This window comes from Macaca mulatta, chromosome 20 (genome assembly GCF_049350105.2).
Source record: "Macaca mulatta isolate MMU2019108-1 chromosome 20, T2T-MMU8v2.0, whole genome shotgun sequence".
Lineage (NCBI taxonomy): Eukaryota > Metazoa > Chordata > Mammalia > Primates > Cercopithecidae > Macaca > Macaca mulatta.
The window spans coordinates 28,183,617-28,208,678 of NC_133425.1; the positions used below are offsets into that span (position 1 = coordinate 28,183,617).

General features: G+C 48.8%; 1 protein-coding gene and 1 long non-coding RNA gene across 20 annotated transcripts in view; both read right to left on the reverse strand.

Annotated features, from left to right (window-relative positions):
* Positions 1-7,772: 7,772 nt before the first annotated feature.
* LOC144337973 (uncharacterized) lies at positions 7,773-10,576 on the reverse strand. The gene is made up of 3 exons (XR_013411679.1): positions 9,867-10,576; positions 8,036-8,198; positions 7,773-7,947 (listed from the first exon to the last, which is right to left on the reverse strand). It is a non-coding gene; the product is annotated as an uncharacterized LOC144337973 (long non-coding RNA).
* Positions 10,577-14,486: 3,910 nt separating this feature from the next.
* The window catches only part of CLN3 (CLN3 lysosomal/endosomal transmembrane protein, battenin), a 78,508-nt gene continuing 67,932 nt past the window's right edge, over positions 14,487-25,062 (reverse strand). For 18 of the 19 annotated variants that reach the window (XM_077985846.1, XM_077985843.1, XM_077985853.1 and 15 more), the window contains 9 exons: positions 24,238-24,310; positions 24,007-24,150; positions 21,856-21,968; positions 20,429-20,475; positions 20,280-20,348; positions 20,130-20,185; positions 19,908-20,001; positions 14,945-15,085; positions 14,487-14,843 (listed from right to left, as the gene is read on the reverse strand). In XM_077985846.1, coding sequence (XP_077841972.1) covers positions 14,724-14,843; positions 14,945-15,085; positions 19,908-20,001; positions 20,130-20,185; positions 20,280-20,348; positions 20,429-20,475; positions 21,856-21,968; positions 24,007-24,150; positions 24,238-24,310 — 857 coding nt within the window. In that variant the 3' untranslated portion in view covers positions 14,487-14,723. Of the gene's footprint in view, positions 14,844-14,944; positions 15,086-16,982; positions 17,108-19,907; positions 20,002-20,129; positions 20,186-20,279; positions 20,349-20,428; positions 20,476-21,855; positions 21,969-24,006; positions 24,151-24,237; positions 24,311-25,062 lie in introns of all 19 variants that reach the window. The other variant, XR_013411634.1, reaches the window with a different exon arrangement.

A 25,062-nucleotide genomic window follows, 5' to 3' on the forward strand; every position in this document is an offset into this window, starting at 1 on the left:
AAGGCGGGTCCTCGCGTCACTTCCGGGAAGCGCCGACGAACTACACTGGGAGACTACAACTCCCAGTGGCCTTCCCAAGATACGGGGGCGGGGACAAGCCTGAGGGAACTGAGCGCTGAGACCTTGACTGCAGGCGTCGCGAATCCTGCAGCGCGTTGGTGTCGGGATTTAAAACACGAAGATCGGCGGGGCGCGGTGGCTCACGCGTGTGATTACAGCATTAATAGGCATTAATAGTATAGAAGTAGATAATCCTGCCGGGTGCGGTGGCTCACGCCTGTAATCCCAGCACTTTGGGAGGCAGAGGCGGGCGGATTACCCGAGGTCAGGAGTTCGAGACCAGCCTGACCAATATGGAGAAACCCCCATCTCTACTAAAAATACAAAATTACCAGGCATGGTGGTGCATGCCTGTAATCCCAGCTACTCGGGAGGCTGAGGCAGGAGAATCGCTTGAACCCGGGAGGCGGAGGTTGTGGTGAGTCGAGATCGCGCCATTGGACTCCGGCCTGGACAACAAGAGCGAAACTCCATCTCAAAAAAAAAAAAAGAAGAAGAAGTAGACAATGCTAGCCGGGTGCAGTGGCTCACTCCTGTAATTCCAACACTCTGGGAGGCTGAGGTGGGTGAATTACCTGAGGTCAGGAGTTCGAGACCAGCCTGACCAATATGGAGGAACCCCATCTCTACTAAAAATACAAAATTAGCCTGTCATGGTGGTGCATGCCTGTAATCCCAGCTACTTGGGAGGCTGAGGCAGGAGAATCGCTTGAATCTGGGAGGAAGAGATTGCAGTGAGCCGAGATCACACCACTGCACTCCAGGCTGGGCGACAGAGCGAGACTTCATCTCAAAAAAAAAAAGTAGACAATGCTAGATCTTGCAGGTCTTTATAAGCCTGTGGTTTGGAGCCGCCATTGGCAGAGGTTTTAGTGCAAGGGACTGTGTTACATTTTCAAGGTGGTTTTGATATGGAAGTGGGACAGAGAAGTGCTGGGAAGGGAAGAGCATGGTCCCTGGCTAGGGCTTCACCCCCGGCGCCTGTGCGCATTGACCTAGACAGGCATTTCTATTTTTGTGCCCAAAGGTTGCATTTCCCAAGACCACCCTGGCCCGCCACGCTCCCAACCTGTGCCTATAAAAATCCCAAGATCTGGCTGGGTATACTGGCTCATTCCTGTAATCCCAGCACTTTTGGAGGCTACGGTGGGTGAATCACCTGAGATCAGGAGTTCGAGACCAGCGTGGCCAAACAGGGTGAAACCCTGTCTCTACTTAAAATTTGAAAATTAGCTGGGTGTGGTGGCGCGTGCCTGTAATCCCAGTTACTTGGGAGACTGAGGCACGAGAATCGCTTGAATCCAGGAGGCAGAGGTTGCAGTGAGCCAAGATTGCACCCCTGCACTCCAGCCTGGCGACAGAGCGAGACTCCATCTCAAAAACAAACAAACAAACAAAAAAAACAAGGCTGGTTGCCGTGGTTCATGCCTATAATCCCAGCACTTTGGGAGGCTGAGGTGGGTGGATCACCTGAGGTCAGGAGATCGAGACCAGCCTGGCCAAGATGGTGAAACCCCGTCTCTACTAAAAGTACAAAGAATTAGCTGGGCGTGGTGGCAGGCGCCTGTAATCCCAGCTACTTGGGAGGCCGAGGCAGATAATTGATTGAACCCAGGAGGCGGAGGTTGCAATGAGCTGAGATTGCGCCACTGCACTCCAGCCTGGGTGACAGAGCAAGACTATGTCTCAAAAAAAAAAAAAAAAAAAACAAACACACACACAAACCAAGACCCTAGCGGGCACTCACACAGGCAGCTGGACAGCATAAAAGTGCACTGACAGGTATGGGCAGGCCAGCAGGCCATCCACGAGCCGAATGATGTAGAGTTTGGCCAGAAGGTGGGAGGAGAGCCGCTGAGTGGCCTGACTCAAGGGGAATACCACCTTCCCACTCCATCTCCCTCTGGCTCACCCATCTGCTGAGAGCTACTTCCATTTAATAAAGCCTTGCACTCATTCTCCAAGCCCACGTGTGATCTGATTCTTCCGGTGCACCAAGGCAAGAATCCTGGGATACAGAAAGCCCTCTGTCCTTGCGGTAAGGCAGGGGGTCTAATTGAGCTCACTAACACAAACTGCCTATGGATCCTACAAACGGCAAAACTAAAAGAGCACCCTGTAACACACGCCCCCTGGGGCTTCAGAGCTGTAAGCTTTCACCCGTAGACACTGCCGTGGGGTCACAGCCCCACAGTCTGCCCATCTGCTTGCTCCCCCTAGAGGATTGAGCAGCGGGGCACTGAAGAAGCAACCACACCCCCATCACATGCCCTGCGAGGGGGATAGGAAAGGAACTTTTCCCATTTCAGTTTCATACATTCAGCATTTGCTGCATGTCTAGCTCTCTTTAGCACTGGAGGGACAATACTCTCCTGAAAGAATAGCGGGAATTAGCAGATTGAGAGGAAAGAAAGGAGGCCATTTTCGGTAGAGGGAACAGTATTGACAAAATCCTGAAGGCACTAAAGTTCAGGGCACATTCAGTGGCTGGTCTGTTGGGGTTAAAATATAGCAATGCCTCTGCACACACCCTAGCTGTAACCCTTGTTTTCCCTCCTCCATCCTCCTCCTTCCCTCTCTTCGGTCTCTCTCTTTCCCCTCCTCCCATGTCTTCTCTCCACAGAAATTGAAACAAACAAAAAGAATGAGACAGAGCGATATGCACTGATACAGAATGAGCTGCGAGATATATGAATAATGAAATAAGATGCAGGAAACACTAGTAGGGATAGATATGTTCCAGGTAGACACACACACACACAGACACACATACACACCCTGATCTATATAATTTATATACACACACACAATACACACATCTATCTATATCCTTTCTCTCTCTCTCTCTATCTAGTCATTCCTTGGTATCCTCTGGGGATTGGTTCCAGTACTCCTGGGAGATACCAAAATCTGTCCATACTCAAGTCCCACAGTTGCCCCTGTGGAACCCGTGGTTACAAAATGTGGGCCCTTGGTATACACGGGTTTCAAATCCAATGAATACTGTTATTTTTGGTTGGCATTTGGTTCCAGATGTGGAACCCACCTGTATGGAGGATTGACTGTATTTATTGAATAAAATCCACATATACATAGACCTGCACATGGTTCAAGGGTCAACTGTGTGTGTGTGTGTGTGTGTGTGTGTGTGTGTATACACAAAGAGATATGGAGAGAGAGGGCACAAAGCGACATCTGGAAGATAATGCTATAAACTGACAATTGTGTTTGCTTCTACAGAGAAAAGCTGATGAACCGGAGGTCAGGGCGGGAAAGAAACATTTTTTCCTGCATATTCTTTTTCTTCCTGTGTATTCTGTTGTATCATTTACATTTTGTAATAATGTACACATACTATTTAAAAGTAAAGAGAGCCAGGCGCGGTGGCTCACGCCCGTAATCCCAGCATTTTGGGAGGCCGAGGTGGGCAGATCACCTGAGGTCAGGAGTTCTAGACGAGCTTGGACAACATGGTGAAACCCCTTATTTACTAAAAATACAAATATGAGCTGGATGTGGTGGTGTGTGCCTGTAAATCCCAGCTACTCAGGAGGCTGAGGCAGGAGAATTGCTTGAACCCATGAGGTGGAGGTTGAAGTGAGCCAAGATAACACCATTGCACTCCAGCCTGGGCAACAAGAGCAAAATTCCATCCCCCCCCAAAAAAAAGATATTTGTGGATTTACAGATGTACAATGAGCCCTGAGACAGAGTTTTGCTCTGTTGCCCAGGCTGGAGTGTAGTGGTGTGATCTCGGCTCACTGCACCCTCCACCTCCTGGGTTCAAATGGTTCTCCTGCCTCAGCCTTGTGAGTAGCTGGAATTACAGGCATGCGCCACCACGTCCGACTAATTTTTGTATTTTTAGTAGAGATAAGAGTTTCACCATGTTGGTCAGACTGGTCTTGAACTCCTGACCTCAAGTGATCCACCCGCCTTGGCCTCCCAAAGTGCTGGGATTACAGACGTGAGCCACTGTGCCTGGATGATACTCATTTATTTTTATTTTTTTAGAGACGGAGTCTCGCTATGTTGTCCAGGCTGCCCTCAAACTCCTGGGCTCAAGTGATCCTCCTGCCTTGGCCTCCCAAAGTGTTGGAATTGCATGTGTGAGCCAATGCTCCTGGCTTCAATATCCCCTTTCTAAAATAGATATCTCAAAAGACATTCGGGCTGGGCATAGTGGCTCATGCCTGTAATCCCAGCACTTTGGGAGGCTGAGGTGGGCGGATCATGAGGTCAAGAGATCGAGACCATCCTGGCCAACATGGTGAAACCCCATCTCTACCAAAAATACAAAAATCAGCTGGGCATGGTGGCGCGTGCCTGTAGTCTCAGCTAGTCGGGAGGCTGAGGCAGGAGAATCACTTGAACCTGGGAGGCGGAGGTTGCAGTGAGCCGAGATCACGCCACTACACTCCAGCCTGGCAACAGAGAGAGACTTAGTCTCAAAAAAAAAAAAAAAGACTGAAATTCACGGATAACATAACTTTCTGACACACACAATTTTATTGTATTTTGCTTTGTGTTTAATTTTCTCAAATAGACCTCGAGTACCTTGAAGACAGGAATGTCTTAGTATCCCCCTCGGTGCATTTCACATAGTACATGTTCAATTTATTATTATAAATTTTTTCTTTGGAAACAGAGCCTTGCTCTGTCGCCCAGGCGTGAGTGCAGCGGCACGATTTCTGCTCACTGACACCTCCGCCTCCGAGGCTCAAGCAATTTTCCTGTCTCAGCCACTGGAGTAGCTGGGATTACAGGCATGTACCACCACACCCAACTAATGTTTATATTTTTAGTAGAGACAGGGTTTCACCATATTGGCCAGGCTGGTCTCAAACCCCTAGCCTCAAGTGCTCTGCCCGCCTCAGCCTCTCAAGATGTTGGGATTACAGGCATGAGTCACACACCCTGCCCATTATTGTAATTATTGAAAGACAACGTACATAGAGCTAAATGAACCAACTGCACTAATCAATCACTGGTTTGGTGTCTATCGTCTTCTATTAGTTTTGCCTGTTTTTTGATTTTTTTTTTTACTAGAGACAAGATCTCACTTTCTTGCCCAGGCTGGTGTGCAATTGTGAGATCCCAGCTCACTGCAGCCTTGAACTCCTGGGTTTAAGGGATCCTCCTAGCTCAGCCTCCCAAGTAGCAGGGACCACAGGTGTACACCACCAAGTTCAGCTAATGTTTTTTGTGGGGTTTTTGTTTTTTGTAGACATAGGGGCCTTACTATGTTCCCAGACTGATCTCAAACTCCTGGCCTCAAGCAATCATCCTGACTCAGCCTCCCAAAGCACTGGCATTACAAACGTGAGCCACTGCGCCTGGCCAGTTTTGCTGGTTCTTGAGCTTCATATAAACAGAAATTAAGGCATATACTCTTTTATACCTGGCTTCTTTTGCTGACCATAATACTTATGCGATTCATCCATGTGAAGTGCACCAGTATGGTAGGACATTCTTGTTTGTTTGTTTGTTTGTTTGTTTTTTGAGACAGAGTTTTGCTCTTGTTGTCCAGGTTGGAGTGCAATGGCGCGATCTTGGCTCGCCGCAACCCTGCCTCAAGCTATTCTCCTGCTTCAGCCTCACAAGTAGCTGGGATCACAGGCATGCACCACCACACCTGGCTAATTTTACTTTTTTTTTTTTTTTTTTTGGAGATGGAGTCCCGCTCTGTCGCCCAGGCTGGAGTTCAGTGGCCAGATCTCAGCTCACTGCAAGCTCCGCCTCCCGGGTTCATGCCATTCTCCTGCCTTAGCCTCCCAAGTAGCTGGGACTACAGACGCCCGCCACCTCGCCCGGCTAGTTTTTTGTATTTTTTAGTAGAGATGGGGGTTTCTCCATTTTGGTCAGGTTGGTCTCGAACTCCTGACCTCAGGTGATCTGCCCACCTCGGCCTCCCAAAGTGCTGGAATTACAGGCGTGAGCCACCGCGCCTGGTACAGTCATTCTTTTTAAATTCCTGAATGGTTTTCAGCTGAATGATGATACCACAATGTATCCATTCTCCTGTTTTTTTTTTTTTTTTTTTTTAAATGGAGTCTCACTGTGTTCTCCATGATGAAGTGCAGCGGCACAATCTTGGCTCACTGCAACCTCTGCCTCCCGGGTTCAAGAGGTTCTGGTGCCTCAGCCTCCGAATTAGCTTAGATTACAGGCATGCACCATCACACCTGGCTAATTTTTGTATTTTTAGTAGAGACGAGGTTTCATCATGTTTAGTAGAGACCAGGCCAGGCTGGTCTTGAAATCCTGATCTCAGGTGATCCTCCCACCCTGGCCTCCTAAAGTGCTGGGATTACCGGTGTGAGCCACCATACCTGGCCACATTATAAATAAAGCTTGTATCAACATTTTTTTCAATATTTACATCATATGTTTTAAACTTTTATTATTACGTACAGAGTAGTTTTTGTTATACATCCCTGTTGAATTGAATATTTTATTTTTTATTTATTTATTTTTTGAGATGGAGTCTTGCTCTGTCACCCACGCTGGAGTGCACTGGCATGATCTCAGCTCACGGTAACCTCCACCTCCTAGGTTCAAGCGATTCTCCTGCCTCAGCCTTCTAAGTAGCTGGGATTACAGGCACGTGGCACCACACCTAGCTAATTTTTGTATTTTTTAGTAGAGATGGGGTTTTGCCATGTTGGCCAGGCTGGGACTATTTTATTATTATGAGATGACACTCTTTATCTGCAGTAATACTTTTTTTTTTTTTTTTTTTTTTGAGACAGAGTCTCGCTCTGTCGCCCGGGCTGGAGTGCAGTGGCCGGATCTCAGCTCACTGCAAGCTCCGCCTCCCGGGTTCACGCCATTCTCCTGCCTCAGCCTCCCGAGTAGCTGGGACTACAGGCGCCCACCACCGCGCCCGGCTAATTTTTTGTATTTTTTTAGTAGAGACGGGGTTTCACCGTGTTAACCAGGATGGTCTCGATCTCCTGACCTCGTGATCCGCCCGTCTTGGCCTCCCAAAGTGCTGGGATTACAGGCTTGAGCCACCGCGCCCGGCCTGCAGTAATACTTTTTGTGTGAAAGTCTATTTTTTCTGATATTAATGTAGCTTTTCCAACTTCATTTTAGTTGGTATTGGCCTGATGTTTTTTATTAATTGCTTTTCAATATTTCTGTATAATAATGATATTTATACACATCTTGAAATAGCATATAGCTAGTAGCTAGATTTTTTCTTTTTTTTTTTTTGAGATGGAGTTTCACTCTTGATGCCCAGGCTGGAGTGCAATGGCATGATCTCAGCTCACTGCAACCTCTGCCTCCTGGGTTCAAGTGATTCTCCTGCCTCAGCCTCCCAAGTAGCTGGGATTATAGGCACCCACCATCACGCTCAGCTAATTTTTGTATCTTTAGTAGAGACAGGGTCTCACCATGTTGGCCAGGCTGGAATCGAACTCCTGATCTCAAGTGCCTCAGCCTCCCAAACTGGTGAAATTACAGGCGTGAGATACTGCACCTGGCTTATACTTATCATTTTTATACTTAGAATCATGGTGACTGAGGCACTGCAGTGCAGCTGGTAAGCAATGGATTTTACTATGTGTGTTGCCTTCAGTAAAGGAATTGTCCAAGTACAGCGAACAACTCTTGGTAAAGATCCCAATGAAGCAAAATACATCTTCCTTCAATGACCTGAGATTTTAGTCAGCTCAGGCTGCTATAACAAAATACCATAAACAGGGTGGCTTAAAAAACAATATTTATTTTTCACAGTTCTGGAGGCGGGAAGTCCAAGATCAAGGTGCTGGCAAAATTGATTTGGTGTCTGGTGAGGGCTCTGTTCCTGGTTTGCTGACAGCTGCCTTCTTGCTGTATCGCCACTTGGTGGAGAAAGAGATTACTTGTCTCATTCTCTTTCTGCAAGGGCATTAATACCATCATGAAGTCTCCCACCCTCATGACGTAATCTAGCTCCAATTACCTTCCAAGAGCCTCACCTTCTCACCTTCAAATACTATCACATTGGGGCTTCAACATATGCGTTTGGCAGGAGGACACAAACATTTAGTTCATACTAATACGTGATAGTTGAATTCTTGAAAAATTCAATGTATATTAAAACCAAGTAAGAAATACTTTGGGTTTAGACTGGGCACAGTGGCTCATGCCTGTAATCCCAGCACTTTGGGAGGCTGAGGTGGGTGGATCACCTGAGGTCAGGAGTTCAAGACCAGCCTGGTTGGCCGGGCGCGGTGGCTCAAGCCTGTAATCCCAGCACTTTGGGAGGCCGAGGCGGGCGGATCACAAGGTCAGGAGATCGAGACCACAGTGAAACCCCGTCTCTACTAAAAATACAAAAAAATTAGCCGGGCGCGGTGGCGGGCGCCTGTAGTCCCAGCTACTCAGGAGGCTGAGGCAGGAGAATGGCGGGAACTCGGGAGGCGGAGCTTGCAGTGAGCCGAGATCGCGCCACTGCACTCCAGCCTGGGCAACAGCGTGAGACTCCGTCTCAAAAAAAAAAAAAAAAAAAAAAAAAAAAAAAAAAAAAGACCAGCCTGGCCAACATGGTGAAACCCCCTTCCCTACTAAAAATACAAAAATCAGCCAGGTGTGGTGGTGCATGCCTGTAATCCCAGCTATTCAAGAGGCAGGGGCAGGAGAATTGCTTGAACCTGGGAGGCTGAGGTTGCGGTGAGCTGAGATCGCACTATTGCACTCCAGCTTGAGAGACTGAGCAAGACTCCATACTGAAAGAAAAAAAACTTTGGTTCATATATAATGTAAAATGAAGTTAGATTCTTAGCACATATTGTTGGATGTCCGGGGGTGGATATTAAAAAACCACTAAAATGTAGAAGAATCTCTCTTCATCCAGGACCATACCATGCATGGCAGGATGGCTTTGCTCTCTCCCTTTAAGGACACTGTCACATTCACGGTGAGATCAAAGCCCCCACAAACAAGCTTCCAAAATGACCCTAGGGGGCAGTACTACCCCACTGAAAGAAAGAAAAAAGAAAATATAGGAGTAAATCCTCATGACCTTGGATTTGGCAACAGTTTCTTAGATGTGTGTGGGGTTTGTTTCTTTGTTTTTTTTTTTTTGTTTTTTTTTTTTAGTGGAGTCTCGCTCTGTCTGCCTCCCAGGTTCACACCATTCTCCTGCCTCAGCCTCCCGAGTAGCTGGAACAACACAGGCGCCTGCCACCACGCCTGGCTAATTTTTTGTATTTTTAGTAGAGATGGGGTTTCACCGTGTTAGCCAGGATGGTCTCGATCTCCTGACCTCATGATCCGTCTGCCTCGGCCTCCCAAAGTGCTGGGATTACAGGTGTGAGCCACCGTGCCCAGCCCCTCTTTGTTTTTTAAGAGATAGGGTCTTTCTCTGTGCCCAGGTTGGGGTGCATTGGTATGATCATAGCTCATTGCAGCCTCGAATTCCTGGGCCCAAGTGATCCTTCCACTTCAGCCTCCTGAGTAACTGGGAGTACAGGTATGCAGCACAACACCCGGCTTATTTTATTTTATTTTATTTTTTGAGACAGGGTTTCATTCCTGTCACCCAGGCTGGAGTGCAATGGTTCAATCTCAGCTCAATGCAAGCTCCACCTTTCGGGCTCAAGCAATTCTCCTGCCTCAGCCTCCTAAGTAGCTGGGACTACAGGCATACCTTGCCTGGATAATTATTATTATTATTATTATTATTATTATTATTTTATTTTTTGGTAGAGACAGGTTTTTGCCATGTTGCCCAGACTGGTCTTAAACTCCCGGCCCAAGTTGTCCTCTTGCCTCCCAGAATGCTGGGATTATAGGTGTGAGCCACCACATCCAGCCTCATTTTATCATTTTTTAAATGTTTTACAGAGATGGAACCTTGCTATGTTGCTCATGCTGGTCTCGAACTCCTGGTCTCAAGCAAACCTCCCACCTTGGCCTCCCAAAGTGCTGGGATTACAGGCATGAGCCACTACACCTGGCTCCCACTTAGGTATGTTACCAGAAGCATAAGCAACCAAACAAAAAATAGATAAATTGGACTTCATCAAAATAAGTGTCTTTCCGTACCAAAAGACAATATCAAAAAAGTAAAAAGACGGCCGGGCGCGGTGGCTCAAGCCTGTAATCCCAGCACTTTGGGAGGCCGAGACGGGCGGATCACGAGGTCAGGAGATCGAGACCATCCTGGGTAACACAGTGAAACCCCGTCTCTACTAAAAATACAAAAACTTAGCCGGGCGAGGTGGCAGGTGCCTGTAGTCCCAGCTACTCGGGAGGCTGAGGCAGGAGAATGGCATGAACCCGGGAGGCGGAGCTTGCAGTGAGCTGAGATCCGGCCACTGCACTCCAGCCTGGGTGACAGAGCGAGACTCTGTCTCAAAAAAAAAAAAAAAAAAAAAACAGCTACTCGGGAGGCTGAGGCAGGAGAATGGCGGGAACCCGGGAGGCGGAGCTTGCAGTGAGCTGAGATCTGGCCACTGCACTCCAGCCTGGGCGACAGAGCGAGACTCCGTCTAAAAAAAAAAAAAAAAAAAAAAAAAAAGTAAAAAGACAATACAGAATGGGAGAATCAAATCATGTATCTTATAAAGGACTTCTGTCTAGAATATATGAAGAAATCTCACAACTCAAAAAGACTTCAGATCTCTGGCTCTTCAATAAAAAAAGACAAACAATCCCATTTAAAAATGGGCAAAGATCTGAGTAGACATTTCTCAAAGAACTATACATACAGTCAATAAGGACATGGAAAGATGCTCAGCATCATTAGTCACCAGGGACATGCAAATCAAAACCACAATGAGACACCACTTTACACTCACTAGAAAGGCGATAATGAAACCCAAACCAGCCAACCAAAACAAAACAAAACAAAACAAAAAAACAGAAAAGAGGCTGGGCACGGTGGCTCATGCCTGTAATCCCAGCACTCTGGGAGGCCAAGGACGACGGATCATCTAAGTTTAGGAGTTGGAGACCAGCCTGGCCAACATGGCGAAATCCCATCTCCATAAAAAATACAAAAATTAGCCGGGTGTGGTGGTGGGCGCCTGTAATCCCAGCTACTTGGGAGGCTGAGGCAGGAGAATAGCTTGAACCCGGGAGCAGAGGCTGCAGTGAGCAGAGATTGTGCCACTGCACTCCAGCCTGGCGACAGAGCAAGACTTCATCTGAAAAAACAAAAAACAAGAATTAGCCGGGTGTAGTGGCGCATGCCTGTAATCCCAGCTACTTGGGAGACTAAGGTGGGAGAATCACTTGAACTCGGGAGACTGAGGTTGCAGTGAGCCAAGATAACACCACTGCACTCCAGCCTGGGCAACAGAGCAGACTGTCTCAAAAACAAAAACAAAAAAAAGGGCAGGGGAATCGCTTGAACTGGTGAGGCGGAGGCTGCAGTGGAAAAAGAATGGAAAAGAGCAAGTATTGGTGGGGACATGGATAAATTAGAGTCCTCCTACACTGCCAGTGGAATGTAAAATTGCAGCCACTTTGGGAAACAGTATGGTAGTTCCTCAAAGGATCAAACAAAATTACCACCGACCCAGCAATTCCACTCCTTGATATTATCCGAGAGAAATGGAAAACATGTGTCCACACAAAAACTTTATACGAACATTTATAGCAGCATGATTCATAGTAAGTCAAAAAATTGAAACCCAAATATCCATCAACTAACAAATGGATAAATAAAACATTGTGGCTGGGTGTGGTGGCTCATGAATAATAATCCCAGCTCTTTGGGAGGCTGAGGCAGGTGGATTGCTTGAGGCCAGTAGTTCCAGTCCAGCCTCAGCAACATAGCAAGACCTCGTCTCTACAGAAAACATTTAAAAATTAGCCAGGCAGGGCCGGGCGCAGTGGCTCACACTTGTAATCCTGGCACTTTGGGAGGTCAAGGTGGGTGGATCACTTGAGCTCTGGAGTACAAGACCAGCCTGGACAACATGGTAAAACCCCATCTCTACCAAAAATATAAAAATTAGCCAGGTATGGTGGTGCGTGCCTCCAGTCTTAGATACTCAGGAGACTGAGGCAGGAGGATCCCTTGAGCCCAGGAGGTTGAGGCTGCAGTGAGCCATGATCATGCCACTGTACTCCAGCCTGGGTGACAGAGCAAGGCTCTTGGTCTCCAAGAAAACAAAAACAAAAACAAGGCCTCCAGTGCACACTAAGGCTTGAGAAACATGGGTATAATGTAATGCAAAGGTGAGAGGCAGGAGTCATATCATAGCATGATCAGAGCTGATGTTTATTGGGTGTTGACGTGATCTCATGTAGTTTCCAAAAGCACCTTATGAAGTGCTGGTGCTATTATTATCCCATTGGAGAGATCAGGAAACTGAGGTGCAGCGAGGTGAAGTGACTTGCCCAAGGTCATACAGCTAGTGAATGGCAGGGTTGGCACTTGAAAGTCAGTTCCTTCTGCCCTCCAAGCCCATGCTATTAACCAGTGGGTCAGCATTTCCTAGATCTGGGTCCACAAACATCACTGGTCGTGATGGAGTAGCCTCAGGGGGAACTTGTATGTTCATTTTAAACTCCAATAGTTACATAACTATTTAAAGTATAGTAGAAAATACATATATATCACTTCAAACTCATGATTTTAATAATGATGCTTCCCTTTAAAATAACTGAATTTATATTAAAGGTTAGTTGCTTTAATGAAAACTATTAAGTAAATAAAAGTACTACTGTTAGGTTCAAATATGGTAAATATATTAGAAAGGGTAACAATGAAGTATGAGAAACACTAAGCCAGACTCAGTTGTTTTTCTTTTTGAGACAGAGTCTTGCTCTGTCACTCAGGCTGGAGTGCGGTGGCACAATTTCAGCTCACCACAACCTCTGCCTCCTAGGATCAAGCAATTCTCGTGCCTCAGCCTTCCAAGTAGCTGGGACTACAGGTGCATGCCACCACACCTGGATCATTTTTTATATTTTTAGTGGAGACAGGGTTTTGTCACATTGTCCAGGCTGGTCTCAAACTCCTGACCTCAGGTGATCCACCCGTGCCTGCCTTGGCCTCCCAAAGTGCTGGGATTATAGGCGTGAGCCATGGCGCCTGGCCCAGACTCTGTTTACTGTAAAAATATGTAACAATTTATACTTTTTTTTTTTTTTTTTTGAGATGGAGTCTCGCTCTGTTGCCCAGGCTAGAGTGCAGTGGCACAATCTCGGCTCACTGCAAGCTCCGCCTCCTGGGTTTATGCCATTCTCCTGCCTCAGCCTCCCGAGTAGCTGGGACTACAGGCGCCCGCCACTATGCCCGGCTAATTTTTTTGTATTTTTAGTAGAGACGGGGGTTTCACCATGTTAGCCAGGATGGTCTCCATCTCCTGACCTCGTGATCCGCCCACCTCGGCCTCCCAAAGTGCTGGGATTACAGGCGTGAGCCACCGCGCCCGGCTAACAATTTATACTTTTTACTGTGTATATAAACTGTACCTAATAACAGGACTATAGGCCAGGAGCAGTGGCTCATGCTTGTAATCTCAGTACTTTCGGAGGCTGAGGCAGGATTGCTTGAGCTCAGGAGTTCAAGATCAGCCTGAGTAACATAGGAAGATCGCATCTCTACAAAAAAAAAAATTACCTGGGTTTGGTGTCGTGCACTTGTAGTCCCAGCTACTTGGGAGGCCAAGGTGTGAGGATTGTTTGAGTCTAGGAGGTCCAGGCCACAGTGAGCCATGACTGTGCCACTGCACTTCAGCCTGGGTGACAGAGTGCAACCCTGTCTCTAAAAATAAAAAAAATTATAAAAAATAAAATGCCTCAGCAGGGTGTGATGGAACAGTGAGAGGATAGATTTGATGGGGGCTGGACTACATGATAAAGCAACTGTAACAAAATGTTAACATAGAACCTGGTAGTGCACACTCAGGGTGATTCACTGCACAATTCTTTCCACTTCTCTGGAAACTTTCATGCTGGAAAGAATGTCCAACATGATTGTTTATAGATTGTACCATACAATGAATGCATGAATGAATGAATACATAAGGCCTAAAAATGGCAGAGGCCAGGCACAGTGGCTCACACCTGTAATCCCAGCTCTTTGGGAGGCCAAGGCGGATGGATCACCTGAGGTCATGAGTTTGAGACCAGCCTGGCCAACATGGCAAAACGCCATCTGTACTAAAAATATAAAAACTGGCTGGACGTGGTGGTGCACAGCTGTAGTCCCAGCTACTTGGGAGGCTGAGGCAGGAGAATTGCTTGAACCGGGAAGTGGAGGCTGCAGTGAGCCAAGATCGCGCCATTGCACTCCAGCCTGGGCGACAGAGCGAGACTCTTGTCAAACAAAACAAAACAAAAAAAAAAACAAACAAACAAAAAGAGAGGAATCTGCTGACATACCTTCCTGATGCTGTCTATATATAGGAAAGTGGTCATGTATTACTTTCATAATAAAAGTATTTTCTTTTTAGAGACAAAAACAGCACAAGAAGTCCATGGATAAAATCGGCATTTATTCAGAGGGCATGATGCCAGGAAGAAGCTCCCTGAGCGGGAGACAATGGCTAGGCCCCCTGCAAGGGGAACAAGGTCTCAGCCCTTCCCTACTCCCAGCCCTGCTGGAAAGGCCAGGAGCACAGTTCGTGGAGGGGCTCTAGGGTGGGCCTGGGTATGTGACCTGCCCCTCTGCCCACGGGTGAGTGTGACCTGCGTCCCAAGGATCCTGAGTATCAGGAGAGCTGGCAGAGGAAGTCGTGCAGAGGCAAAGCCAGGAGCCCCGACAGGGAGATCCCCAGCGTGTCAGAGATGCAGGTGGTCGCCATTGCAAACTCCCGGTGCTCATCACTGGTCTGGGAGGGCAGAGAGCAGGGGTGAGGCTTCAGTCCCAGACATCCCTGCCCTGGGTGTCCCTGGACAGGCCACCCACAGCCCTTGCCCGGCCGGTGCTGACCTCCAGGGCGATGTTGTGGAAGGTGTTCACATAGGCTGCGCCTCCCAGGAGCCCCTCATACAGAATGATCAGGAAGACGAAGTAGATGCTTGGCAGAAAGCTGAACCACACGTCCGCGAGCAGGAATGCCAGGTTGAGGGACTGTGAGCAGAGGGAGAGGCTGAGCCTGGGCCCAGGGTGGGGCAGGGAGGGAGAGGGGACCTCTCCTCCAGGGGCCCTTGGTTCTAGGAGATACTGGTGAAGGAGAGGGCTGCCAGGCCTAGATAAAATCTCAACACCAGCCCAGGGTGGTGGCTCACACCTGTAATCCCCAGCACTTTGGAAGGCTGAGGCAGGCAGATTACCTGAGGTCAGGATTTCGAGACCAGCCTGGCCTGGTCTCTGCTAAACATGGTAAAACCTCATCTCAACTAAAAATACAAAAATTAGCTGGGTGTAGTGGTCCTGTAGTCCCAGCTACTTGGGAGGCTGAGGCAGGAGAATCGCTTGAACCTGGGAGGCAGAGGCTGCAGTGAGTCAAGATTGCACCACTGCACTCCAGCCTGGGCAACAGAGAGAGACTCCATCTCAAAAAAAAAAAACCCAAAAATGCCAACCTCAGCCTGGTGCGGTGGCTCATGCAGGTAATACCAGCACATTGGGAGACCGAGGTGGGACGATCACTTGAGGCCAGGAGTTTGAGACCAGCCTGGGCAACATAACAAAACTCTGTCTCTATAAAAAATTTAAAAATTAGTTGAGCGTGGTGGCATGCACCTGTAGTTCCAGCTACTCAGGAGTCTGAGCAGAATTGCTTGAACCCAGCAGGTGGAGGCTGCAGTAAGCTGTGACTGTGTCACTGTACTCCAGCCTGGGTGACAGAGCAAGATCCTGTCTCAAAAAACAAACAAACAAACAAACAAACAAACCCGGAGGCTTCCTAAAGGAAGTGGGACCATTGAAACCAGGATTTCTCAATTGCAGCACTCTTGGCATTTGGTGCTGGTCGTTCTGTGTGGTGAGGGCTGTTCTGCGTACAGCAGTGCATTTAGCAGCATCCCTGGCCTCTGCCCGCTAGATGCCCATAGCATCCCTTAGTTGTAACAACCAAAGAGGCCGGGCGCGGTGGCTCAAGCCTGTAATCCCAGCACTTTGGGAGGCCGAGGCGGGTGGATCACGAGGTCAGGAGATCGAGACTATGCTGGCTAACATGGTGAAACCCCGTCTCTACTAAAAATACAAAAAACTAGCCGGGCGTGGTGGCGGGCGCCTGTAGTCTCAGCTACTTGGGAGGCTGAGGCGGGAGAATGGCGTGAACCCGGGAGGCGGAGCTTGCAGTGAGCCGAGATCACGCCACTGCACTCCAGCCTGGGAGACACAGCGAGACTCCGTCTCAAAAAAAAAAATAAATAAAAAAACAACCAAAGAATGCCTGCAGACGTTGCCCAACATCCCCTGGGCAGCAAAACTGCCCCTGTTTGAAAAACCACTGGTTCACTATGGTAAAACAAAGTGGGAGTAGGCGGGCATCCTATTCAGCTGGGCTTGAACTCCTGGCCTCAAGCAGTTGCTGCCCCTCTGCCTCAGCCTCCCAAAGTGCTGGGATTATAGGCAGGAGCCACCGCACTTGGCCAGGAAGCCTCCTTGATCCCCACCCCAGGGTGTAGGTCCCACCTCTGTATCCCAGTCTCTCAGGGAGGTGCCATTCTCCTAGCCCTGACCATGCCACGTTGCCTCTTGTGCGGTGTGTAGGCCACCTCCTGGCGGTTCATACTTTTCGTACACGTAAACATCGCCTGGGGATCTAGGTACAAATGCCCCAAGCAGGGCTTACCCTAGAGGTCCTGATTCATTAAATCTGAGGTGGACTTAAAGCTGAGCATTAAAAAGGACACACCCCTAGCCAGGTGTGGTGGCTCACGCCTGTAATCCCAGCACTTTGGGAGGCCAAGGTGGGTGGATCACCTGAGGTCAGGAGTTCAAGACCAGCCTAGCCAACATGGCGAAATCCCATCTCTACTAAAAAATACAAAAATTAGCCAGGTGTGGTGGCACGTGCCTGTAATCCCAGCTACTCAGGAGGCTGAGGCAGGAGAATCGCTTGAATCCCAGAGGCGGAGGTTGCAGTGAGCTGAGATCACGCCATTGCACTCCAGCCTGAGCAACAAGAGCGAAACTCTGTCTCTAAAAAACAAAACAAAACAAAACAAAAAATTATCCGGGCGTGGTGGCGTGCACCTGTAATCCCAGCTACTCGCAAGGCTGAGGCTTGAGAATTGCTTGAATGTGGGAGGCAGAGGTTGCAGTGAGCCAAGATTGCACCACTGCATTCTAGCCTGGGCAATGGAGCGAGACTTTATCTCAAAAAAAAAAAAAAAAATTATAGCTAAAAACATGTAGTTTAAAACCATAAGCTACATATTTCAGTGGTATCTAGAAGCACCCCAAGTTATAAATCTGGGGTTTTGTGGGTACAAACCCTGGGCTTGCAGCACTGCTCAGATAAATAAGGCAGAAGGTTGGAGAATATTTACATGCTTTTGCCATAATATTAAAGTGTAATTTTTTTTTTCTTTTTTTTTTTTTTTTTGAGATAGGGTCTCACCCAGGCTGGGATACAGTAGCATGATTATGGCTCACTGCAGCCTGGAACTCCTGGGCTGAAGCGATCCTCCTGCCTCAGCCTCCCAAGTAGCTGGGATTACAGGTGAATGTCACCACACCCTGTTTTTTGTAGAGATGGGGTCTCATGACGTTACCCAGGCTGCTCTCTCAAACTCCTGGGCTCAAGCAATTCTCCCGCCTGGTTTTTTTTTTTTTTTTTTTTTTTTTTTTAGAGATGGGGGTCTCATTATGTTGCCCAGTCTGGTCTCAAGCTCCTGGCTTCAAGTCCGCCCCCCACCCTAGCCTCCAAAAGCATTGGGATTATAGGTGTGAGTCACAACACCTGGCCTAAAGTATAATCTCTATTTCTGTATTTTGCTATCACAGAATTGAATTCCTAAGGTTTTTTTTTTTTTTGGAGATGGAGTCTTGCTCTGTGTGGCCCAGGCTGGAGTGCAGTGGTGCGATCTCAGCTCACTGCAACCTGCATCTCCCAGATTCAAGCAATTCTCCTGCCTCAGCCTAGTGAGTAGCTGGGATGACAGACAGATGCCACCATGCCCGACTAATTTTTGTATTTTTAGTAGAGACGGGGTTTCACTGTGTTGGCCAGACTGGTCTCGAACTCCTGACCTCAGGTGATTCGCCTACCTCCGGCTCCCAAAGTGCTGGGATTACAGGTGTGAACCACCACTGGCGGAGTTCCTAAATTTCAAGGGCAGAGGACTTTCCTGTCACAGTTGACAGTTTATTGTAACAGTGACCTCCAGGGACTGTGGATTTTTTTTTTTTTTTTTTTTTTGAGATAGAGTCTTGCTCTGTTGCCCAGGCTGGAGTGCAGTGGCCGGATCTCGGCTCACTGCAAGCTCCGCCTCCCGGGTTCACGCCATTCTCCTGCCTCAGCCTCCCACGTAGCTGGGACTACAGACGCCCGCCACCTCGCCCGGCTAGTTTTTTATATATTTTTTTAGTAGAGACGGGGTTTCACCGTGTTAGCCAGGATGGTCTCGATCTCCTGACCTCGTGATCCGCCCGTCTCAGCCTCCCAAAGTGCTGGGATTACAGGCTTGAGCCACCGCGCCCGGCTGGGACTGTGGATTTGTAACCTTGAAACAATGAATACTGGTTATATGAAACTCCTTTTATTAGACTGTTGTAAGGAAGGGTGTTTGTGCCCTTAAAGCTGTAAACTACTGTTTACCAAGGGCAGTGGAATTTGCTCACCACCCTTAAGATAAATAACCCATTGACTACAAAGTCACCAATTCTATTATAATTAACTATCTAGAATAAAGGAACTGCGCATTTTCTTATAGTTAGAAACATCATTTGAAAGCCTGTCTCTTTGCATGAGGTAAGTGACCTATGATCATGCCACTGTACTCCAGCCTGGGCGACAGAGGAAGGTCCTGACTTTTTCTTTCTTTCTTTTTTCGTTTTTCGGGAGACAGGGTCTCGTTCTGTTGCCTAGGCTGGAGTGCAGAGGCATGACCTTGGTTCACCGCAGCCTTGACCTCATAGGCTCAAGTGATCCTCCCACCTCAGCTTCCTAGACTACAGGTGTGCACCACCACACCTGGCTAACTTTTGTAGAGATGTGATTTTGCCATGTTGCCCAGGCTGGACTTGAACTACCAGGCTCAAATGATCCACCTGCCTCAGCCTCCCAAAGTGCTGGGATTACAGGTATGAGCCACCTGGCCCAGCCCAATCACCACACGGCTACACACACACACACACACACACACACACACACACACACACACAATACAAAACCTTGTTCTTCCATTCTTTCTTTCATCTCTATTTCTTACAATTACTCTGAAAAATAGGTATTGGCCACATCCAATTTATACATGAGGAAATTGCGGCTCAGAGTGGTTCTGAGACCTGCCCTAAGTCACTCAGTGGCTGAGTACTTGGCTCCTGAGGCTATACATTTTACATGGAGCCCTGCTGGACTTCAGTTCCCTGTGCTAAGAAATGATAGTATACAATTTCCACTTCCCTGTAATCCCAGCACTTTGGGAGGCTGAGGCCAGCACATCACCTGAGGTCAGGAGTTCAAGACCAGCAAATATGGCAAAACCCCACCTCTACTAAAAATACAAAAATTAGCCAGGTATGGAGGTAGGCGCCTGTAATCCCAGCTACTCGGGAGACTGAGGCGGGAGAATCACTTGAATCCGGGAGGCAGAGGTTGCAGTGAGCCAAGATTGCACCACTGCACTCCAGCCTGGACGACAGAGTGACACTCTGTCTCAAAAAACAAACAAACAAACAAAAAAAAACTACACTTCCTACTGATAGTGGGAAGCAGGGGAGTTTGGGGAAGCTGGGAGCCAAGGTGGGAATGGAGTGAGGGGCAGGGGTTTGGTACCTGCAGCAGGGCCAGGGCCCAGGTGAAACGGATGTGACAGCAGCGGAGAGAAGAGCGGGAGGCAAAGACGCCTGCCTGGTACAACATCTGGTACCTGAGGTTAGGGTAGGAAGTAGGAGAGGAGGCTCCTCCAGGGACCATCCCACTCCCCGGAGTCCCTACTGAGCAGGGCAGCCCCATCACCACGGCGCCCTCCCAGCCCACCGCCCTCGCTCCTCTTACCAGCGGTATTGCTGAGCGTGACTCAGGGAAGTGTTCCGGAAAAAGAGGAGTTCAAACTGCAGCAAAGACCAGACAGGGGAGATGGACGGGGCTGTGTGGGTCCCAGCCCCAGTCACCACCTCCACACCCCTCCCAGCACCCCTCACTCACAAGTCCCTGGTTGATGAAATATTCGGCAAAGTAAACCACGACCAAGGGGACGATGTACCACAGCAGACCCTGGAAAAGGCAGAAGATGTAAGTGGGGGGCCCGGAGGTGAGCAACCCCCATGGGGACACACCCCAGCCATCATCCGAACCTTGAACACTGTCCACCTTTCCCGAAGGGAGAGGCTGGAGCTGGAGCCTGCAGGGGAACAGAAAGAGAAGAGCAGATGAAGTTTTCACACTGAAGACTCGGCAAAGAGGCGCCGGGTGTGACAGAATTAACCAGACCACGCAACAGTGGGAAGTGACTTACATGCCACTGGATTGGATGTAACAAATTTTAAGAATTGTTAAAATGTTAAAATTTGTTAAAATGGCTGGGCGCAGTGGCTCACGCTTGTAATCCCAGCAATTTGGGAGGCTGAGGTGGGCGGATCACCTGAGGTCAGGAGTTCAAGATCACCCTGGCCAACATGGAGAAACCCCATCTCTACTAAAAATACAAAAATTAGCCGTGTGTGGTGGCGGGTGCCTGTAATCCCAGCTACTCAGGTGGCTGAGGCGGGAGAATCACTTGAACCCGGGAGGCAGAGGTTGCAGTGAGCTGAGATTGCGCCATCGCACTCCAGCCTGGGCAACAAGAGTGAAATTCTGCCTGTAATCCCAGCACTTTGGGAGGCCGAGGCGGGTGGATCACAAGGTCAGGAGATCAAGACCACGGTGAAACCTCGCCTCTACTAAAAATACAAAAAATTAGCCGGGCGCGGTGGCGGGCGTCTGTAGTCCCAGCTACTCTGGAGGCTGAGGCAGGAGAATGGCGTGAACCCGGGAGGCGGAGCTTGCAGTGAGCCGAGATCACGCCACCGCACTCCAGCCTGGGCGACAGAGCGAGACTCCGTCTCAAAAAAAAAAAAAAAAAGAGTGAAACTCCGTCTCAAAAAAATAAAATAAGATAAAAAAATAATAAAATGGTAAACTTCGAGTAATATACATACTTTTTACCATGATGGAAAAAAAAAAAAGCTAACCAGGTGAGACCTCTTCATATCTCTTTTTAAATTGTTTTTATTTTTTGAGACAGAGTCTCACTCAGTTGCCCAGGCAGGAGTGCAGTGGTGCAATCTCGACTCACTGCAACCTCCGCCTCCTGGTTCAAGCTTATCCCTTTGAACACTTCCAAAGGATCACTTGAGCTAGAACATCCCAGCTTATCCCCACCGCAGGACCTCAGCACTTGTGATTGGAATGCCTGGCACATGGTAAGTACTCACTTAATACCTCTCCATCCCTCCCTTTCTTTTCTTTCTTTCTTTTCTTTTTTATGACAGGGTCTTGCTCTGTTGCCCAGGCTGGACTCAAACTCCTGAGGTCAAGAGATCCTCCTGCCTCAGCCTCCCAAAGTGCTGGGATGTTATAGGCGTGAGCCTCTGTGCTGGGCCTCAACAAGTATTTCTCAAATAGACAAAGGCTTTTCCCATAACCAGTACACTCACTCTCTTTCCCCTCATAATTGTGTCCATTGCAGAGAGGAAAAGGCCAAACCCAGAGAGAAAGTGACCTCTCTAAGGGTGTCTCCTACCTGGCTTCGACTCCGGGGCCTCGGTTCTTATGAGGGGCTGCCGGGCTGAGCTCTCCGCCTCTTCTTCCCCTCCAGGGTCCTGGGCCTCAGGAGATGTGAGCAACAAGAAATAGCTAGGAGTAGGATGAAGGCAGGGTCAGAGAACCCTACTGGCTGGGAAGGTCCCCAGGGACTGTCTAGGCCACTCTTTTCCCAGGGAACACCTCTACCTTTGAACACTTCCAAAGATGGGTAGCTCACTGCCTCTAAGGTGCCTACAGTGTGGGGGAGAGCCCCAATTGTAGACAAAGGCTTCCTTCTTTGGAGCTGAATTTATCTCCTTGTTGTTCCTATTCATGGGCCTTTGTTTTGTTGTGATTTTTTTTTCAGAGACAAGGTCTTTCTCCATTACCCAGGCTGGAATGCAGTGGTGCAATCATAGCTCACTGCAGTCTCGACCTCCCAGGCTCAAGCAATCCTCCTGCCTCAGCCTCCCAAGTAGCTGGGACTACAGGCATTTGCCACTAAGCCCGCCTCATATTTTCCATTTTTTGTATAAATGGAATCTCGCTATGCTGCCCAGGCTGGTCTCAAATTTCTCACCTCTAGTGGTCCTCCAGGTTCAGTCTATTAAAGCACTGGGATTACAGCCATGAGCCACTATGCTCAGCAGGCCCTCATTTGGACTGCTGGCTCATATCAAGCGAGTCAGTTCTGTTTTCTGGCCATTATTATTCTAATGGTTGCTCTAGTTCCCATTAATTATACGTTCACTCTGTGCTAGGCCAGAACTTCCTCGATTTTAGTCACTTAGGTTCTGGCTTCATGTTATTTGCCATATCCACATTCCTCCTCTGTGTGTGTGTGTGTGTGTGTGTATATATTTACTTAATATCTTCCTTTAAATGGACTCACTTTTTCTACCTGGACTTGTCCTAAGCACTAATCTTGTGAAGGGTCAGGTGTGATTGGCTAGTTCAAAGTGTTTCCTTTTTTTTTTTTTTTTTTTTTTTGAGATGAGTCTTGCTCTGTTGCCCAGCCTGGAGTGCAGTGGCATGATCTCGGCTCACTGCAACCTCTGCCTCCTGGCGATTCTTCTGCCTCAGTCTCCCGAGTAGCTGGGACTACAGGCAAGCGCCACTAAGCCTGGCTAATTTTTGTATTTTTAGTAGAGACGGGTTTCACCCTGCCACCATGCCTGGCCAAAGTGCTTCCTAATATGCATGAAAATACAAGAACTATATCAGGCCAGGCATGGCGGCTCACGCCTGTATTCCCAGCATTATGGGAGGCCAATGCAGGTGGATCACTTGAGGTCAGGAGTTCAAGACCAGCCTGGCCAACACAGTGAAACCCGTGTCTACTAAAAATATAAAAAATTAGCCAGGCATGGTGGCATGGGCCTGTGGTCCCAGCTATGTGGGAGGTTGAGGCAGGAGAATCACTAGAGCCCGGGAGACCGAAGTTGCAGTGAGCTGAGATCACACCAGCCACTACACTCCAGCCTGAGTGACAGAACGAGACTTTGTCTCAAAAAAAAAAGAACTAATCAAAGTCCACCCTCATCCTATTTCTAATCACCTTGGGAACCACACTGTGCTGAATGCATTACCCTCATCACCTCCCACGAAAGCAAGAATGACTGCCATTTGAGATATGGGGAAACTGAGGGTTCAGAGGGGTGGAGTAACTTGTTCAACACCACACAGCTAAAAAGTAGCAGCTCCAGGACTCACACGTGGGGCTATCAGAGTCCAGATTCCACCTCCCTTCAGAGCAAGGTAGGGACTTGAAGGTTGCAATCATAATCAAGTTTTCTTTTTTTTTTTTTTTTTTTTTTCCTGAGACAGAGTCTTACTGTCGCCCGGGCTGGAGTGCAATGGTGAGATCTCAACTCACTGCCACCACTGCCTCCAGGGTTCAAGCCATCTTCCTGCCTCAGCCTCCTGAGTAGTTGGGACTACAGGCACCCGCCAACACACCTGGCTAATTTTTGTATTTTTAGTAGAGACGGGGTTTCACCATGTTGGCCAGGCTGGTTTCCTGACCTTAGGCGATCCGCCCTCCTTGGCCTCCCAAAGTGCTGGGATTACAGGCGTGAGCCACCACGCCTGGCCATGGCCAAGTTTTCTCTCCTTGGACCCCTCTCCCTCCCAGTTCAGGGCAGCTCACCTGGCCAGCAGCAGGGCAGGGATACCCAGCATGGAGAGCAGGGTCTGCTGGGGGGAGAGGCCAGCCTGGGTGAGGCCCAGGTAGGACAGGGCCCCCAGCAGCCCAGCTCCCCCAGTCCCTGAGGACCACCAGGAGATCACAGCCCTGGGAAGGAGAACACAGGAACATTCAGGAGGACCAAGGCCGACCATATGACAGCCTCTCCCCACATTCCCTGCTCCACCTGCTTACCTGGGGTAGAAGGCAGTGAGGGAGAGGAAGGTGACCTCCCCGAGGCCTGATGAGATGCTAGCCAAGACCACACCTGGGGGGAGGACAAGCAACGGGGTGGTAACACCTCGCCTTGCCACATCGCCCAGGCCCCTAAGGTGTCTAGCCATGGCCTCCTCCGTCACCTCATAGAGGCTCCAACAAACAGATCTCGCGTACAGGCCAGGTTCCAGGTCTGAAGCAGAGTCCCCCTCCCCTGTGTGTCCCTTCATGAAGAGTGGCACCTCCATCCACCCAGTTATCAGACCAGGAGCAGACATGCACCCTTGATGGCTCTGCCCCTCCATCAGTCTTTTTCTTTTTATTTTCTTTTCCTTTTGGAGATGGAGTCTCGCCCTGTCACCCAGGCTGGAGTACAGTGGCGTGATCTCGGCTCACTGCAACCTCTGCCTCCCAGGTTCAAGAGATTCTCCTGCCTCAGCCTCCTGAGTAGCTGGGATTACAGGCTCGTGCCACCACACCCAGCTAATTTTTGTATTTTTGGTAGAGACACGGTTTCTCCATGTTGGCCAGGCTGGTTTCGAACTCCTGACCTCAGGTGATCCGCCCACCTCGGCTTTCCAAAACGCTGGGATTATAGGCATGAGTCAACGTGCCTGACCCATCACAGAGTCTTGACTTTGTTCACCTCCATCTCCGTCTAATTCATCCATTTTCTCCCATCTCCTCCACTGCCTACCCCTTCAAATTTTCCCAGTATCCCATCTCCTACTGCTGATAGCCCTAGCAGGCTTCTGACGGTGACAGAATGAATCTCTTTCCTCTGGGAGGCTGGGGAGACTCTTC